This window comes from Scyliorhinus torazame, chromosome 18 (assembly GCF_047496885.1).
Source record: "Scyliorhinus torazame isolate Kashiwa2021f chromosome 18, sScyTor2.1, whole genome shotgun sequence".
Lineage (NCBI taxonomy): Eukaryota > Metazoa > Chordata > Chondrichthyes > Carcharhiniformes > Scyliorhinidae > Scyliorhinus > Scyliorhinus torazame.
Window position 1 is genome coordinate 66,304,535 of NC_092724.1, and position 19,667 is coordinate 66,324,201.

Sequence of the window (19,667 nt, forward strand, 5' to 3'; positions counted from 1 at the left end):
TGCAATAGGTATGTTTGTGTTGTGTGCATTCAGTGATGAGTAGTATAACCGAGATACATCTTAACCTTTGGCACATTCTTTATAAATGCTCCCAGTGTACTAAAGCTCCCAATGAATCAGAGCACCCTGAATCATAACTAAACTGCATGTCGTGCCTTCTCTACAATATTTACTCGATTTTGTGCCTCACCCGTGATGGATTTACTTAATTGAGTCATACAGAATGTTGTTTTAGTTACACTGGCTCAACCTCTTTGAGTATTGAAGTTTCTTGTTCAGTGAAGACTTGCTGTCAAATGAAGTCTTTCTGAATCATTGCACGAAGAAGATTTATTGAATTTTTATCAGCAGCCATCATGTAAATTACACACACATGCGTATGATTTAGGAGCAGGAGCAGGCCACTCGGCCCATCAAACCTACTCCACCATTCAACAAGATCATGGCTGATCTGATTGTAACCTCAACTCCACATTTCTGCAACCCCCCCCCCCATCCTGATAACCTTTCACCCCCTTGTTTTTTTTCTAATTAAGAGGCAATTTAGTGTGGCCAATCCACCTAACCTGCACATCTTTGGGTTGTGCAGTTGCAACCCATGCAGACACGGGGAGAATGTGCAAACTTCACATAAACAGTGATCTGGAGCCGGGATTGAACCCAGGTCCTCAGCGCCATGAATCCCCCATTGGACACAGTGTCACCAGTCGCCTCTCCAGCTCCAAAATCCAGGCTTCCAGGAGCTGCAACTGGAGACAGTTCCTGCACACATGCTGGGCTTGGGCACTGGAAATGTTCCCTGCCTCTCACATGGAGCAAGAGGAGCAAACCAAGGCTTTGAGATCTTCTGCCACGACGTAACCCTTTAAATGAAACCTTTAGAAGATTCTTCATATCAGATTATATCAATTCTCTGGGGCCCTTCCTTGTCCTCCTTGCAACTACCAATTGTAGCCCTTACAGATTATGAACCACATTTTCAAACTATAAAAGTGGTAGAAGTTGTAAACATATACTGACCTTGCCCACTACTTACCAATCATCTCTCTCTCTTGTAGCCTCTTCTCCCAGTTCCACTTAACTCCCTGTTGCCACCCAACTCCAAAAGCACTTTCAGTGCAGACAAGCCAGCACTTGGCGAGCTCTGCTTTTATAGGTTTCAAATCACAATGTTCAAGAATCTATCTACCTCTGCCTTAACAGTATTCAAGGATTCTGCCTCCATGCCCTTTTGAGGAAGAGTTCCAAAGACTCTCGACTCTGAGAGAAGAATTTTTGCTTCATTTTTGTCTTAAATGGGCGACATCTTATTTTTAAAAGGTGACGCCTAGATCTAGATTCTCGAGAAGAGGAAACATTCTCCCCACATCCACCCTGTCCATACCTCCTCGGGACCTCTGTTTCAATCAAGTCACCTCTTACTCCTCTAAACTCCAGTGCATACAAGCCTAACGTTTCCTCGTAAGCCAACCGACCCAGCCCAGGTGTTAGTCTCGTAAAACTCCTCTGAACTGCTAATGCATTTATATCCTTCCTTAAATAAGGAGTCCAGTACTGTATGCAATACTCTAGATGTGGTCTCACCAATTCTCTGTATAATTGAAGCAAAACCTGTCTACTTTTGTATTCAATACCCCTCGCAATAAATGATGACATTCAATTAGCTTTCCTAATTACTTACTGTACTTGCACACTAGCCTTTTGTGATTCATACGCTAGGACACTCATCCCTCTGCATCTCCGAGATCTGCCATCTCTCAACAGTTAGATAATATACTTCATTTTTATTCTTCCTGCTCTCTTTTATCCTGTGTCTCCACCAGTTAATTTGTCTTTATCATTTAAAGGCAGTTGCAAGGATAGGAACTCAAGGCTGTTCAGCCTGCTGAGCCTATTTCACCTTTTAGTTAGATCACGGCTGATCTGTATCTTTTCTCCATCTACTTTTACCGTAATCTATGACCCTTAATATCCTTGTGCACAAATCTCCGTTCTGAAAGCTTCAATTGACTACAGGCTTTTTAAAGGGAGAGTTTCAGATTTCGACTATCCTTTGTGAGAAGAAGAAAAGCAGCTCAACTATTTCCATCTTTGCTATCCGTTACGCAATGTGGGTGCCAGCTAGCTGGACAAAATCACAAATGCTGGAGTCTTCTCCAAGGTAGAACTCTCCTGTTTGCACTCATCAGACTGAGGTGGCTTCGTTGGCTCAGGCAGGCCAACAAGGTGGAAGACAATTGCATACCCAAAGACTTCTCTACGGGGAGGTAGTCGGAGTCAGATGACCACTTGGATCATTGGTGTGGCACTTTGGCAGAATCTGCCCATCGAGGGTTGGTCTCTTCAGCCGTCACACCCAATGGATTATTACAACGTGCCTGCCCATTCATAGAAGGATGCGGGCGGCACAGTGGTTAACACTGCTGCCTCATGGTGCCAAGGACCCGGGTTCGCTCCCATGTGGAGTTTGAACATTCTCCCCATGTCTGCATGGGTCTCACCCCCACAACCTAAAAAGATGTGCAGAGTAGGTGAATTAGCCGCACTAAATTGCCCCTTAATTGGAACAAAGGAAGTGGGTACTCTAAATTTCTTTGAAAAAATAGATGGACATAAGCCATTTTTAAAAAATGGTGTGCTTCTTGATATCATCCATGAATGACTTGGCTCTAATCTAAATATTATGTTCCCTTGTTCTGAGATGTTCCACCAGACAAAGAGGTTTTTTCTCTTTACCCTATAATAATTTTATCTGTTTGGGTTCTAACCCTCTTGAGATAAGGGACAACATTCCATTAGCCATTTTGTACCCGTCCACTAACCTTTAGTGATTTCTGTGGTTGAATTCCTAAATCTGTCTGCCCCTCCACAATTTCCAGCTTTTCATCATTTAGAGACTGCTCCTGAACTTTCTTTCTTAGATCCATAGTGAATTGCCTCATTCTCTCTCATTGCCACGGTTTTTCCACTCCTCTAATGTACTAATGTCCCTTGGCAACTTTCTGCTCCCGGCCTACACTAAGTGTTGCCAGTGAATTTATATATGCAACCCAATTCCTCCTCTCAAATTGTTTATGGATATAATGAAAAGTAGCAGTCTTGGTACAGATGCCTGGAGTACACCCCTAGTCACATCCTGCCAATTTGAGTGCATGCATATTAATATACTTTGTCTACCACCTCCTCATTAATTCCCTAACCAAGCAGACAAATTATCTCCAATATCCGTCAGCACTCATTCTGTTGACCGTCTCGTTATGTGAAACTTTGGAAAATGTCTTTGGAAGTCTGTATCAATTACACTTGTAGACCCAGTCTCACCTGCCACATCATGTCAGTGAGAGACAGCTCATAATGCAGTGGAACATTTGTTACCCGTATTTCACTTATTCACTTCTTTGATTTTCTTTCCAAAAGTTTGGGAGAAATCTAAAACTGATGTCACCTCGTTGCACAGCTGTTTAACACCAGTCAAGTTCACAGCCTGAGAGCAGCCCTCAACCCTAGTCAGCCTCTCAGCCTCAGAATGTTTCACGTTTGTTTGCATTCTGCATATTACCTTGCTTAATTTGTCAATTGTGTAAGATCAAACTTTGATGACTCAATTATCCATCAGTCACTAAATGGCAGCTAATTATCCTGACATTGAATCTTTAATAAACAGAGGTGTTCCATCCCAAACATATGTGGTCCCCCCCACCTCCAGTTATTGTGCTTCCAAATGCCAATTCCTCTGCTAGCTGGTCCACTTACCTTGCCCCACACCATTATTGGTGCAGCACTATGACTAAACGCTTTCTTATCTCTCCCTAGTTGTTATTGAAGGTATTTTTATCGTTAAGGCTCTCTAGGCTTTGCTCAAAACCACAGAACCTTCCAGCTTTCTACTCCTACAACAAAGTGAGACCAATCCCCATGATCTACAATGTCTTTTCTTTGTGCTCTGTTATAGAATTGAACCTTATGCTCTTCTTCCTATTTTCTTCAACTCAATTTCTGAGACAATCTATTGGCACTTTTTTGTCTCTCCCAGGAAATTACATGGTTAGAGGGGTGGAGTGGGGAGGAAGAATCTATAGCCAGTCAGTTTAATGCCTTGACCGTAATCTCTGCAGTCGTTGCAACCTCCAAGAAAAATGCGTGTGTGTCTCTGGTGTTTGCTTTCCTGTATAAGGTGGTTCAGGTGAGATGATGGTTTTAGTTCTTCCTTCGCCTCTCCGGATTCAAATGGAACAATTCTTCATTCCAGCCCCACTTCATTCTTCTTCCCATTCCAATACTCTTGCTGCTCTGGGGAATCAACAACTTGCCCCGTTCCATTTTTAACCTTTTCACCATGTCAATGGTGATATGGACAGGAGGGGGGTTAATTTAAGCATGCCTTATTAATTCTCTCACCACTACCCTTAATCAGAAAGGGATTTTGTTTTCCCCCTTTATGAGCACCGGCATATTTCCCAACCCCATAGTTTTGGTATTGTTGAATTTCAATTCCTAACCCCACAGCAACAGTGAGATGGGATGAATTCAGGGAAGTTAGTTTATTCACACACACTTAAACATGGGAGGGGATGTAGCTCTGTGGCTCCCTGTGCATTGATACAATACACTAGGGATAGAGAAAGAAAGGGTTACAGGGAAGGACTGCAGAACAAACATTTATTGTTTCACCTGAGTGCAGAATCAAAGTCCAATGGTGTAATCCTTCAGAAGTAGGCAGGCTAAAAACTTGATTATTCTTTTTTCCAGTCGAGTTGTCCACGATAAGATAGGCACATGCAGATTAATTCGCCGTATAGGCAATGATATAGAAGTTCCAATTTAAAAAGGTGTGGATGGGGATCAGGCATTCAAAATGGATAGCATTCCTTTTCTAAGCTCCTGCTTGGTAGATGGAAGATGGCAGACTGATTTGCAGTACAGCAAGACATATAACTGGTTCTCTTAGCATGTCCCATGACTCCCACCTCCACTTGGCTTTGACAAAAGATGTACATTCATTTGTGTGGGTTCCTGACATTCTTAATGTTCTAACCATTAAGAATTTCAAAGGAGGTTGCAAGGTCCTTTGGCCTAGCAGACCAGTTGACTCTGGTGGCCAGGCCTGGCTGATGAAATGTAGATGGTCTTTGTATAATTCTCTTTGACCAAACCCTGCAGTCACAGGGGTCGTTAGCGTCTCTTAAGAGATAATGAGGTGTCAGCTTCTCTTGATACTGTCAGAAAGTTCCTTTTGTTCAGGGTCACAGGCAGACATCGCTTCTGTCTTTTTAAAGACTTAGTCCAATTTTAAACATTTTAGATATTTGCCAGGAGGATTATAGTGGATTTTTTTAATTGGTAGTTTCCAAAAGGGTGGAATTCCTTTTTCAACAAAATAAACTGGAAGACTACCACACTTGCCGTCTTTCACCCACATGAGTATGGATGTGTGCCTCTGAAACATGTAATTTTCAATAATAGCTTGCTTAGTAACAAAGGGTGATCCTCCAATTATTTTTGAGTACTCTGACAGCTTAATCTTAAGTGCTTATACATACTGTAAAACATAATGAGACACTGCCATATTTGTAACTGTCTGATAAATGGACCCTCAGGGTAGCACGGTGGCACAGTGGGTTAGCCCTGTTGCCTCACGGCGCTGAGGTCCCAGGTTCGATCCCGGCTCTGGGGCACTGTCCGTGTGGAGTTTGCACATTCTCCCCTTGTTTGCGTGGGTTTCAACCCCACAACACAGATATGCAGGGTAGGTGGATTGGCCATGCTAAATTGACCCTTAATTGGAAAAAATGAATTGGGTATTCTAAATTTAAAAAAAAAAAATGGACCCCAAGCCAGATGAAGTGCGAAACTAGATAACAATTCTTTGCTTGATGGTTCCTTTATTTACAGAATGCAGCATTACATATGTCGGCTTCCTACAGATCAACCCAGTATCCCAGCAGTCTTATGTTTTTTTTTTAATAAACAAGAAACACGTGATTAAAGGTTCAATCCCTTAAAGGGGCACAGTCCCTCTTTGTCTGTTCAACATACATGATCAATACTCTCCACCTGCTTATCCTTGCTTTCTAACTAGTTTGTGAGTTAACGGCAGAGAGAACTGTCTGACTTCTCAGTGAGTCAGACTCACCATGGACTACTCTCCAAAATCAGTTGCATTCTTGGACTCACTCGTCTCCATCAAGGACGGTCACCTCAGCACTTCGCTTTACCGCAAACCCACGGATAATCTCATGATGCTCCACTTCTCCAGCTTCCATCCTAAACACATTAAAGAAGCCATCCCCTATGGACAAGCGCTCCGTATACACAGGATCTGCTCAGACGAGGAGGAGCGTAACAGACATCTACAGACGTTGAAAGATGCCCTCGTTGAAAGATGGCACTCGACTCATCGATCGACAGTTCCAACACGTCACGGCGATAAACCGCACCAACCTCCTCAGAAGACAAACATGGGACACAACCGACAGAATACCCTTCGTCGTCCAGTACTTCCCCGGAGCGGAGAAACTACGTCATCTTCTTCACAGCCTTCAACACGTTATTGATGACGATGAACATCTTGCCAAGGTCATCCCCACACCCGCACTACTTGCCTTCAAACAACCGCGCAACCTCAAACAAACCATTGTTTGCAGCAAACTACCCAGTCTTCAGAACAGTGACCACGACACCCCACAACCCTGCCATGGCAATCTCTGCAAGACGTGCCAGATCATCGACATGGATACCACTATTACACGTGAGAACCCCACCCACAAGATACGCGGTACATACTCGTGCGACTCGGCCAACGTTGTCTACCTCATACGCTGCAGGAAAGGATGTCCCGAAGCGTGGTACATTGGCGAGACCATGCAGACGCTGCGACAACGAATGAACGGACATCGCGCGACAATCACCAGGCAGGAATGTTCCCTTCCAGTCGGGGAACACTTCAGCAGTCAAGGGCATTCAGCCTCTGATCTCCGGGTAAGCGTTCTCCAAGGCGGCCTTCAGGACGCGCAACAACGCAGAATCACCAAGCAGAAGCTTATAGCCAAGTTCCGCACACATGAGTGCGGCCTCAACCGGGACCTGGGATTCATGTCGCATTACATTCATCCCCCACCATCTGGCCTGCAAAATCCTACCAACTGTCCTGGCTTGGTACAATTCACACCTCTTTAACCTGGGGTTACCCCATCTCTGGATCTGTAAAGATTTAATCACCTGCTAATGGTCGCATTCCAAGCATTGTTTGGCATCTTTGAATTTGTCTATATATGTGTTTCTGGAACATACCTCTTCATTCACCTGAGGAAGGAGCAGTGCTCCGAAAGCTAGTGACATCGAAACAAACCTGTTGGACTTTAACCTGGTGTTGTAAGACATCATACTGACTTCTCAGTGGTGGAGTGTTCGTTACAACTGAGCATGATCCTGCAACTAGATTTTGCTGCAAGGCTCCTGATTGGGGCCAGAGACAATATTAGTTACTGCACCCCCTTTTCCCATGGCCTCTGGATACTGAGGTCAGTTGCCATGCTCCCACCAGTGCTACTTCTGAGATTGGCTCACTCAAGCACAAGCCAGTGACCATCCACCTGTGTCAGATTTACCCCCTGGGGCACTGACTCAAACGCCTGTCTCTTAGATCTCCTTACACCAGCTAACTTTACCTAGTCTTAAGTGCAGATGATGTGCCCAAATATCATGGTGTAACCAAGAGAGGTGTACTAGTGTGGCTTTAATTGACTTTTCCGTTATTGCTTTTCCAACAATCATCGCCTGTTTCTGCTTGGTAGAGGTTGGAAATTGTTATGTGGGGTTGTAATTGTAAGCTTACACCCTCCCATCTGCAGTGAAACATGTTAGTCCAGCTTCATTACAGTAAAGCTTATACTGCGAGGGTCATTGCCATTAATATTTCTATCCCATTTACTTTCCAGGTCTTTTCTGAGTATTTTAAGGAGCTGGAAGAAGAAAGTATACGAGATAACTTTGTTATAATCTATGAGCTGCTTGATGAGTTAATGGACTTTGGTTACCCACAGACCACAGACAGCAAGATCCTGCAGGAGTAAGTAGGGCAGTGTTTATTGATGTATTGCTCCAGGAGAAATGGTAACTCCATGAAAGAAGCCCCACAATATATATTTTAAACTAAGGGTTTTGTTATGACAAAGAATATGTCACTTTGTAAATGGCCTGCTTCCATGCTCTATGTGCTGAAATGATAACTTTGTATGAATTACAAGTTCAAGTTTTGAAGCTGGATTTATGGCAATTCAACATATGCTTAAATCCAAAATTGTGCTTTTAAAAGAAATATATATAATTTAAAGATTTTTTATGTCTTAACTATGTGACTGCTGACCAATTGAGGTTGTTTGTAAGGCTGAGATCCAGAATGTAACCGTCCCTGTTTCCGAGCAGTGCTTGGTGAGCCACAATATGATGAGTCCCAGTGATGAAGTATGTTCTTGTGCCAAACCAGGAGAAGTGGTGAAGGGAGTGACCCTCGTTTGAATACAGACAAAACTGTTAGTTTTCATTCCGCTAAGAAACGCTCCTATTTAAGAATGTATTTTACAGGCAGAACCTTTTGACCAAGAGATTTCCTACAGAATTGAACCGTTTACCAGAAAAATTTCAGTTTGAAGCTTCATATAGTGCCGGCTGGTTTACAGTGGACGCTGTGTCACCAATATTAGAGAGCTGAGTGAGGATGGACCGAGAGATCTGTACTCATCACTGTGTGCATTTCTTGTGACCAGGTCTGTTCGAAGATGTGTACCTGAGCGCACTCCCAAGTATTGGGCATTCAAACAGCTTTGTCGCTATAGACACAGTGGTTGATGTGGAAGAAATGATTGGGGTAGACTGTGAATCAAAGCAAGTAGATAACTGTGAACACAGAGGTGATTTAAAAAAATTTAATTTTCACATTTCCTGAATTCCTTAGTTACATGTCTAAAGATGCTAAATGTTGTTTTGCCAACCACCCGTGTGGAGTTTGCACATTCTGCCCCTGTCTGCATGGGTTTCCTCCGGGTGCTCTGGCTTATTTGTTATATTTATTATTTACAGCTCAGAAGGAGGCCATTCGGCTCATTGTGTCAGCACCCGCTCCCTAATGAGCTTTCCTAGCTAGTCCCATTCCTCTGCCCTATCCCCGTAGCCCTCGAAATTAATCACTTTCAGATATATACCCAGCTCTCTTTTGAAACCTCCTATGGAATCCACCTCCACCACTCTCCCAGGTAGCGCCTTCCAAACCCTAACAACTCTGAGTAAAGAAGTTTCTTCTCATCTCACTCCTAGCTCCCTTGTTGACCATCTCGAAATTGTGACCTCTAGTCACTGATATACCAACTAGTGGAAACAGAATATCCTTCTTTACCCTGTCAAAATCGTTCAGAATTTTGAACACCTCAATAAGGTCACCTCTTAATCTTCTCTGCTCCAAGGAGAACAAACCTAATTTTTCCAATCTTTCCTTGTACCGAAAATTCCTCATTTCTGGTGTCATTCCCGGAAATTTCTTAAGTAAGGTGCCCAGAACTGAACACACTACTCCAAATGTGGTCTGACCAATGATTTATAGAAGTGTAGCATCACTTCCTTGCTTTTATGCTCTCTGCCTCTATTTAGAAACCCAAGGATCTATCTGCCTTCTTAACAACTGTTTCAACTTGCCTGGCCGCCTTCAGAGAATTATGCACTTGAACCCCGAGTTCCCTCTGCTCTTGTACTTCCCTCAAGGTTGTACAACTGCGCCTATATTGTCTCCCCGTGTTTTTTCTACCTCCCATTTCGTGGTGTTGCTAACTTTTGGTTGGCTCTTAATTCGTAATTTGCTCTGTTTGTTTAGCCTTTGCTCTAGAGTCGCCAGGTATCTTTCTGATACCGCCACGAGGTTCAAGTTCAAGTAATGATCAATAACTCAACACTACCAATTCGTAAGATTCAAATCAAAACACATTTATTATACACAGTAAATCACTACTCATGCATAAACTCTACTTTCTAGGCTACTTCTACAACTAACAGGCCTATACTTAGCTTCGGAATTGGCCCACCAGGTCAGGGGAACAAATGGCCTTTCATTCAGGTCCTGAGTCTGCAGGATTCAAAAGCTGGTATGGACTTGTAGCTAGGAGCGCCTATCTCGTAGCGAGCATTGACTGGAGACTTGGTTGATGCGGCAGCTTGGACAGGTCACTCTCACGGGTTGATTCAAGTTGCTGAGTGACCCTGCCAAAGAAGGACGATTTGAACTTGGGGGCTTTACTTTATAGTCCCCAGGGGCTTCCCGCCCTTCGGGGCAGACCCCGTACCTGGTTCCAAATGATTGGACTGCGTCCCGATCACTTGGATCGATTTCTCCAATACTGGAGTTGTTCCCTGATCGCTGGGCGGTCCCTAAATGTCCGTTGGCCTTCCTTTGTCTTGGCTCCTGCTGGCGCCGAGGAGTCTGGCTTGGCTTTATTCACTGGTTTGAGTGCTGTCTGGTTTTTGCAATTTTCAATACACATGATTTCTACACTTGCTCAATTTTGCCTGTGTTGGCTGAATTTCCCTTCAGTCTTTGCGGTTCTCCATTTTAAGTCGGGAAGTGGCCAACCCAGGTGGCTACAGCGGCATTGAAGTTCATCTGCCAGTTGTCTGCCCATTTAGCCAACTTGTCAACGTCCCTCTGAAGTCACTCAGTGTCATCCTCACAATTCATTGTTTTCCCTTGCTTCGTATCATCTGCAAATTTAGAGATTTTGCCCTGAACACCCACTTTTAAATCATTTATATAAATCAGAAAAAACAAGGGTCCCAGCACAGCATTGGGAATACCACTTTCAACTCGTCTCCAGTCTGAGAAATGTCCACCTCCTACCCTCTGTTTCCTGTTCTTAGCCAACTTCTAATCTATGCTGCCAAGTACCCATCAATCCCAAACATTTTTAATTTGCTAACTGACTTGCCATGTGGCACCGCATCAAATGCTTTCTGAAAGTCCAATTATACAACAACCACTGCCTATGTCACCTCCTCCCACAATCCAATGATGTGCATGTTTGGTATATTTGCCATGCTACAATTGCCCCTTACTGTCCAAAGTTGTGCAGGTTAGGTGAAGTTACGGGTTTAGAGCAGGGGAGTGAGCCTAGGTAGGGTCCCCTTTCAGAGGGTCGATGCAGACTCATTGGAATGGCTGCCCTTGCACTGTCGGAATTCTGTCTCACTGGCGTAGTCAATCAAAGGTCCAGACGAATGCGCCAGGGGCATGAGTACAAACCCCACCACAGCAGCTGGTGGAATTTTAATTTTTTTAAATATAAATTTAGAGTATCCAATTATTATTTTTCTAATTAAGGGGGAATTTAGCATGGCCAATCCACCTACCCTGCACACCTTTTGGGTTGTGTGGGTGAGACACGGGGAGAATGTGCAAGCTCCACACGGACAGTGAACCTGCAACCGTGGCGCCGTGAGGCAGCAGTGCTAACCACTGCTCCGCTGTGCCACCCTGGAATTGAAATTTAATCAATTAAGGAAATCTGGAATGAAATGCTCGTCTCCTGAAACTACTGGATTCTTCTTAAAAACCCATCTGGTTCACTCATGTTTTGTTGGGGAGGGAATCTGTCATCCTTACCTGGTCTTATATGTGACTTGAGACCCACAGCAATGTGGTTGGTCCTTAACTGCCCTCTGAAATGGCCGAGCATGCCAAGGGGTGTAAGGCTATTGTCACTGGATTAGTAATCCAGCGACACAGGGTGATGCTCTGGTGGGAAGGGTGCAGAATGCACTCTGTGTGGCGGACTTTGATGTTCATCACCAAGAGTGGCTCAGTAGCACCAGTGCTGACCAGCTGGCTGAACCCTAAAGGGCATAGCTACTGGACTGACATGACTTAGTGACAGGTGGTGAGGGAACCAATAAGATGGGAAAACATCCTTAATCTCATTCTTGCCAACCTGCCTGCTGCAGATGCATCTGTTGTTATGATCCCCGTTGATGCTATAACTGGACAGTAACACCCCAGAATGGACCCCTGGCTCAAAACTTTACTTTTCTTTAGAAAGTGTGGAGGAACAGTGTCACAGGACTGCTGCAACAGCATCAGCAACATAACGTCCCTTTTAACAAACAAGTTGGTTGTATTGAAATATACTCTCCACTCTGAACCCCAAGTGAATGTCTGGATTTATCCTCAAAATTCCCCCCCCCCCCCCCCCTGCTAATAGGTTCCCAGACTCTATTAGCATGGCATCAAACTTTTGATTTCCATCTGAAGTCTGCTTTCCCACTTTTAATTCTGGTTACTGCTGCTGTCTCTTTCACTCACAACGCTTTGTCTGCTTCTCCCTTTGAAATCTCCTGTGAATAATATGTTGGTCTCTGTTCCCTTAACTTCAGTCTTAAGATATTCTTTCTGTCCCAATTCCCGAGTTAGCTGGACTGGTATCTGGTTCTTAGGGAAGTCTGCCTCTTTGCAGCTCCCTTGTCCAGCTTCTCCTGGCAGAATTGAACGATGTTCACTCCCTGGTGTCCTTCGACTGCAAACAAATTCAGTTTAAAAACGAAATCAAAAGCTTTTCTACCATAAAAAGCTCCCCAGTCGCTAAGCAATGGTCACATGCTTGTGCAAATTTATTTACTTTTCACGCTGTAACCCCCACTAAGCACAAGAGAAGCACAATTTGAATTGAACAAACCCCCACACGTGCTGGGATCTCTAACTGTAGATTTTATCCATCCTTCCACAAAGATTTTAAATTATACCCATTTAAAACCAAACTAATGTTTATTGATATAAATCCCTTAAATCAATCTTTGTTTTCCTGATGCTGTCCACGGTAACGTGAGTAGAAGTGACCACCATCTTCAGATTGAGGATATCCTCCATCATATTGTGTGGCACTACCATTGTGCTAAATGGGATAGATTTCGAACAGATCTAGCAACTCTAGACTGGACATCCATGGGGTGCAGTGGGCCATCAGCAGCAGCAGAATTGTACTTGACCACAATCTGTAACCTCATGGCTAGGCATATCCCCCACTCTAACATTACCAACAAGCCAGAGAACCAACTCTGATTCAGTAAAGAATGCAGGAGGGCATTCCAGGAGCAGCACCAGGCATACCTAAAAATGAGGTGGCAATCTGGTGAAGTTAAAACACAGGACTATTTGCATGCCAAACAACATAAGCAGCGTCACAGATTCCAGTCGTCAGCCAATTAGATTCGCTTGATGTGATACTAGGAAATAGCTGAAGTCACTGAATACTGCAAAAACTATTGACCCTGACAACTTTCTGGCAATAGTATTGAAGAGTTGTGCTCCAGATCGTGCCATGCCGCTAGCCAGCTGTTCCAGTACAGCTGCAATACTGACAACTACCCGGCAATGTACCCAGTTTTGTCCTGTGCACAAAAAGCAGGACAAATCCAACCCAGCCATTTACCATTCCCATCAGTCTACTTTAGATCATCAGTAAAGCAATGGAAGAGGTCAGTAACAGTGCTATCAAGTAACATTGCTTAACAATAACATGCTCGCTGTTGCTCATTTTGGGTTCCACCAGGGTGTCTCAGCTCCTGACCACGTTGCAGCCTTGGTTCAAACATGGATAAAAGAGCTGAACTCCAGAGGTGAGGTGAGAGTGACTGTCCTTGACATCAAGGCAGCATTTGACTGAATGTGGCATCAAGCATCCCTAGCAAAGTTGAGTCTGGTAATCGGGGAAAAATCTCCACTGGTTGGAGTCGTACCTAGCACAAAAGAAGATGGTTGTGCTTGCGGCGGTCAGTCACAGCTCCAGCACATCACTGCAGGAGTTCCTCTGGGTAGTGTCTTCGGCCCAACCATCTTTAGCTGCTTCATCAATGATCTCCCTTCCATCAAGGTCAGAAATGGGGATGTTCGTGTTCAGCCCCATTTGCTGCAACAGTGAATGTTGAATGAATCTGAAGCAGTGCATGTCCAAATACAGCAAGATCCAGGCTTGGGTCACACAAGTCATAGACAATCATAGAAAATCATAGAATCATTGCAATGCAGAAGGAGGCCATTCATTCCCCCCCCCCCCCCCAACCTGCACATCTTTGGACACTTGAGGGGAAATTTGACCATGGCCAATTCACCTAATTTGCAGATCTTTGGACTGTGGAAGGAAACCAGAGGAGCTGGAGGAAACACATGCAGATACTGGGAGAATGCAAACTCCACACAATCACCCAAGGCTGTAATTGAACCAGGGTGATTGGCGCTGTGAGGCAACAGTGCTAACCACTGTGCCACCACGTAACCTCCTAGTATCAAGCCATGACCATCACCAATGAGTGAGAAACTTAAAAAGAAAAATTGTTTTAATTAAGGGGCAATTTGGTGTGGCCAATCGACCTACCCTGCACATCTTTTGGGTTGTGGGGGTGAGGTCCACGCAGACACTGGGAGAATGTGCAAACTCCACATGGACAGTGACCCGGGGCTGGGATTGAACCTGGGTCCTCAGCGCTGTGAGGCAGCAATGCTAACCACTTTGCCACCGTGCCGCCCTGACGAGTGGGAATCTAACCATATAAATACTGTGGCTACCAGAGCAGGTCAGAGGCTAGAGATTCTGCGGTGAGTAACTCGTCTACTCACTCCCCAAAGCCTATCTGCCACCTACAAGGCACAAATCAGGTGTGTGATAGAATATTCTCCATTCGCCTGGATGAATGTAGCTCCAACAACACAAGAATTTTGACACCATCCAGGACACTGTGGCCTACTTAGAACAAAGAAAAGTACAGCACAGGAACAGGCCCTTCGGCCCTCCAAGCCCATACTGACCATGCTGCCCTGACTAAACTACAATCTTCTAAAAGAGCAAAGAAAAATACAGCACAGGAACTTGGTTCCCACACCACCCATAAACATTCACTTCCTCCACCACCGATCTGCAAGATGCAATGCAGGAATTCACCAAGGCTCTTAGACAGCATCTTTCAAATTCAAGACCGCTAACATCTAGAATGAAACGGCATCAGACCACAGCCACCTGCAAATTCCTCTCCAAACCACTCCATGAGATCCTGAGGAGCATGTGTCCCAAAACAGACCTGTGACGATTTCAGCCTACAGCCACCATTAGGGGCCTGGAGCAACAGTGGATGTTTGTGGTAATTTTACTAGAATTTATAGAGAAATTCTGAGAGGACTGTTCATCCTGACTTGAAAATATATCGTTGTTCCTTCACTGTCACTGGTTAAAATCCTGGAACTCCCACTGTGGGAGTCCCTACACCACATGACCTGCAGCGGTTCAAGAAGGCGCAGTGTTATGATATGGCAGGGTATACTTGCTGGGCTGCTAAATCCCAAAGGGGAACCTGAACAAACTAGCACAATGTGTATATTATAATGAGCACTGAAGTCGGGAGTACAAATTTCAAACCAGTCTTGTCGATTTTAAATATTAAGTTTAAACGTTTATTTCAAAAAGACAATTTAAACACGAGGTTACATTTACACACTAACGATAGGTCTACAAACACTTCCCAAAGATTTCTGCTTGGTTAAGCTCAAAGCTAAACATCCCTTTTCGGCAACAATCCTCACAGAATTTCTCTCTAAATTTCAATAAAATTGCTTCGGGCCTCTAAAGATGGCTGCAGTCTACTTTTATCACAGGTCTGTTTTGGGACATTTCGTTCTCAGGATCTCATGATAACATCACACCTATGCAGCATTCAGTCTCCCTTTAATTATGTTTCCCCTGCTTTCATATTTAAAATCTATTGTTTTTGCACCCTTTTGGAAGTTCCCATTCCCAGAAAAAAAAAATCGATATTTTGTTATTTGTATGGCTGCTGCTTCTAGGTAAAATCTAAACTTAATACTTTGTTTTATCCATGCACATTTTGCTTTTTAAATACAACAGTTAAACCTCTAAAGCTCCAGTCACTCCCCTTATCTTCCTAATGCACATTTCCATTCATGGTGCTCACTGGTCCCATCTTTGGCCCTGTTCATCTCCACTTCAAAACACTTGCTTTCACACCTAATCCCTTTTGATGTTTGTAACCTTGCAGTCTTAACTGTCTTCAGTCTAATTAAATTAGTGACACGCACACCCACCCACAACCCTGCTTCACAGGATACCACAATGATATTCTTGAAAATATTGAAAAATATGATATTTTTTTAACACCACCACCTTCTCCAGGGCAATTAAAGCTGGGCAATAAATCCTGGCCTAGCCAGCAATGCCTACATCCTGTTAATGAATAAAGAAATGCCATTCAGTGATGTTAATCTGTTACAGAAAAAACATACCTTTCTAATACCAAACATAAATTTCTAATCTTTGCTTTGAAATTCTTCCATGACCTCACCCTCTCCCTGTCTCTGTACTCCTCCAGCCTTACAACTCTGAGGCACCAATACTCCTTCAAGTCTGACGCTTTTCACCCCCCCCCATCATCAATGCTGCACCATTGGCAGTATTAAGATTCCAGACTAGACCCCAACAGTGGCTAGATACTGGACGGAAACCCCAACATTTTATTTTATTTTATAAGACTGTGCAGAAAGAATACTTCGCTCCAGGAGTGATTGCACAAAAAAATAGGGATTTAGTATTTTAAACCAAACTTTATTATTAACGCAATATTAAACTCTTTAGCATCAAACCCGAAAATTACCCTTTAAACAATACTACTCAATACAATAAATACAATACCCTTAATTACGATTCTCTCTTCCCAATTAAACAACAAGAAGGAAAAAAGAAACATGGAGCTCTCAATCCATCCTACATCCTACATTTGGGCAGCATGGTAGCATTGTGGATAGCACAATTGCTTCACAGCTCCAGGGTCCCAGGTTCGATTCCGGCTTGGGTCACTGTCTGTGCGGAGTCTGCACATCCTCCCCGTGTGTGTGTGGGTTTCCTCCGGGTGCTCTGGTTTCCTCCCACAGTCCAAAGATGTGCAGGTTAGGTGGATTGGCCATGATAAATTGCCCTTAGTGTCCAAAATTGGAGCTGTGAAGCAATTGTGCTAATCACTATGCTACCGTGCTGTCCATATTCTCTTCCATCAGGAAAAAGATACAAACGTTTTGGGTCACGTACCAACTGACTCAAGAACAGCTTCTTCCCTGCTGCCATCAGACTTTTGAATGGACTTACCTCGTTGATCTTATCTCTACACTCTAGCTATGACTGTAATAGTACATTCTGCAGTCTCCTTCCTTCTCTATGTACGGTATGCGTTATCTGTATAGCATGCAAGAAACAATACTTTTCACTGTATACTAATACATGTGACAATAATAAATCAAATCAAAGGGTTTAGGATTGTTATGTCACTCTGGGCGAGTGTGTGATCATACCAGCCCCACTTGACCCGGAGTTGCAACACCGATGAAATTAGATTTTAAATTGATGCCCAGTGCTTTGGTTGAATAACACTGACACAGCCACCAGGTTTGTAACCTTTAAATAAAAGTAACCTTTTATTATTAACAGTAATTAACCTTTTATTATTAACAGTAATTAACCTTTTATTATTAACAGTAATTAACCTTTTATTATTAACAGTAATAATACTGTTAATTATTATTAACAGTAATAATACTGTTACTAAAAATTGGCAAAAAAATACAACTGGCTATCCACTATCTAACTCCCCCCCCCTCCCCCCCCCTCCCCCCCCCCCCCCCCCAAACTCTATATACACAAACACACAGAGAAAAAGGGTTGAGAGGAAAAAAATCTATATTAAAATAAATGGAAAAGGATCTTTAATTCAGATGGGTGTCTTTCTCAGGGTTTGGCCTTCAGTTGGGCACTTCCTTTTCCTTCATCTTGTATTGATCTTCATTGTACACTCTGAGACAGCAGGCAACCGACAACAAAGAGAGGGAGGAAACCCAGCTCCTCTTCCTTCGAGGGTCTAGAAGCTTCTGGCAAGTTCTCCCTGAAAAAAGCACCTAGCAGGAACCAATCGCGGACTTTTGTCAGGTAGAACACGGACCCTGGCCAACCCATTGGTTGCCAGTTAGCCAATCGAACCAACTTCCTCAAAAGAAGATTCCTCAGATTCACTGGGTGCCCATGAGTCTGGTTTCTCCTCTCCAAAATACATAACCTAGGAACACACTGTCCTGGTCAGTACTTTTCTGCCTGAAGGCACACTCCAATTATGGATCCACAGACACAAAATAAAAGAAATGGGAAAAAGGAAATAAAGATCGGTTACAAAGATAAACAAGCAAAACAACCATTTTCGTTTGCCACTGAATTGCTGACTAGAAGACATAGAACCAGAGAAAATAGGAGCAGGAGGAGGCCATTTGACCCTGCTCCGCTATTCATTATGATCATGGCTGATCATCCAACTCAATAGCCAAATCCTGCTTTCTTCCCATAGCCTTTGATCCCTTTCGCCCCAAGTGTGATATCTAACTGCTTCTTGAAATCATATATGTTTTGGCCTCAACTACTTCCTGTGGAAACAAATTCCACAGGCCGACCACTCTGGTGAAGAAATTTCTCCTCATCTCTGTATCCTCAGACTGTGATCCCTGGTTCTGGACAGACCCACCACCGGGAACATCATCCCTGCATTTACCCTGTCTAGACCTGTTAGAATTTTATAGGTTTCTATGAGATTTCCCCTCATTCTTCTGAACTCCAGCAAAATATAATCCAAACCGATTCAATCTCTCCTCGTACGTCAGTCCCGCCATCCCAGGAATCAGTCTGGTAAAACTTTGCTGCACTCCCTCTAGAGCAAGAACATCTTTCCTCAGGTAAGGAGGCCAAGACCCTGTATAATTACAGCAAGTCATCCCTGCACTTGTACTTGAATCTTCTCGCTATGAAAACCAACATACCATTTGCCTTCTTTACCCCCTGCTGTACCTGCATGCTTACCTTCAGTGACTGGTGTACGAGGACACCTCGGTCTCGTTGCACGTTCTCCTGTTCTAATTTATGGCCATTCAGATAATAGTCTGCCGTCTCGTTTTTGCTACCAAAGTAGATAACCTCACATTTCTCCAAATTATGCTTCATCTGCCATTCATTTCTCCATTCAATTTGTCTAATTTACCAAACTTGGTGTCATCTGCAAATTTGGAGATATTACAGTTTGTTCCCTCATCTAAATCACTAATCTACATTGTGAATTGCTGGGGTCCTAGCATCGATCCCTGCGGTACCCTGGCCACTGCCTGCCAATGTGAATAAGATTCGTTAATTCCTACCCTTCGTTTCCTGTCTGCCAACCAGTTTTCTATCCATCTCAATACAGTGCCCCTAATCCCATGCGCTTTAATTTTACAAGCTAAGTTCTTGTGTGGGACTTTGTCAAAAGCCTCCTGAAAGTCCAAATACGCCACATCCATTGGTCCTCCTCGTGAACTCAACTAGTTACAACCTCAAAGAATTCCAGTAATTTTGTCAAGCATGACCTCCCCTTCATAAATCCATGTTGACTCTGATCCTACCATTATTTTCTAAGTGCTCTGCTATAAAATCTTTGATAATGGATTCTAGAATTTTCCCCACTACACCGATGTCATGCTTACTGGTCTATAATTCCCTGTTATCTCTCTACCTCCCTTTTTAAATTGTGGAGTTATTAGCTATCCTTCAGTCTGCAGGAACTGTGCCAGA

At 43.6% G+C, this 19,667-nt stretch overlaps 1 protein-coding gene across 1 annotated transcript in view; it reads left to right on the forward strand.

The window, feature by feature from the left end:
• LOC140395269 (AP-1 complex subunit mu-1) overlaps nt 1-19,667 on the forward strand; it is a 185,928-nt gene that overhangs the window by 33,346 nt on the left and 132,915 nt on the right. Inside the window, exons 3-4 of the mRNA XM_072482834.1 lie at nt 4,116-4,183; nt 7,938-8,068. Of these exons, the coding sequence (XP_072338935.1) occupies nt 4,116-4,183; nt 7,938-8,068 (199 nt within the window). The remainder of the gene's footprint in view (nt 1-4,115; nt 4,184-7,937; nt 8,069-19,667) is intronic.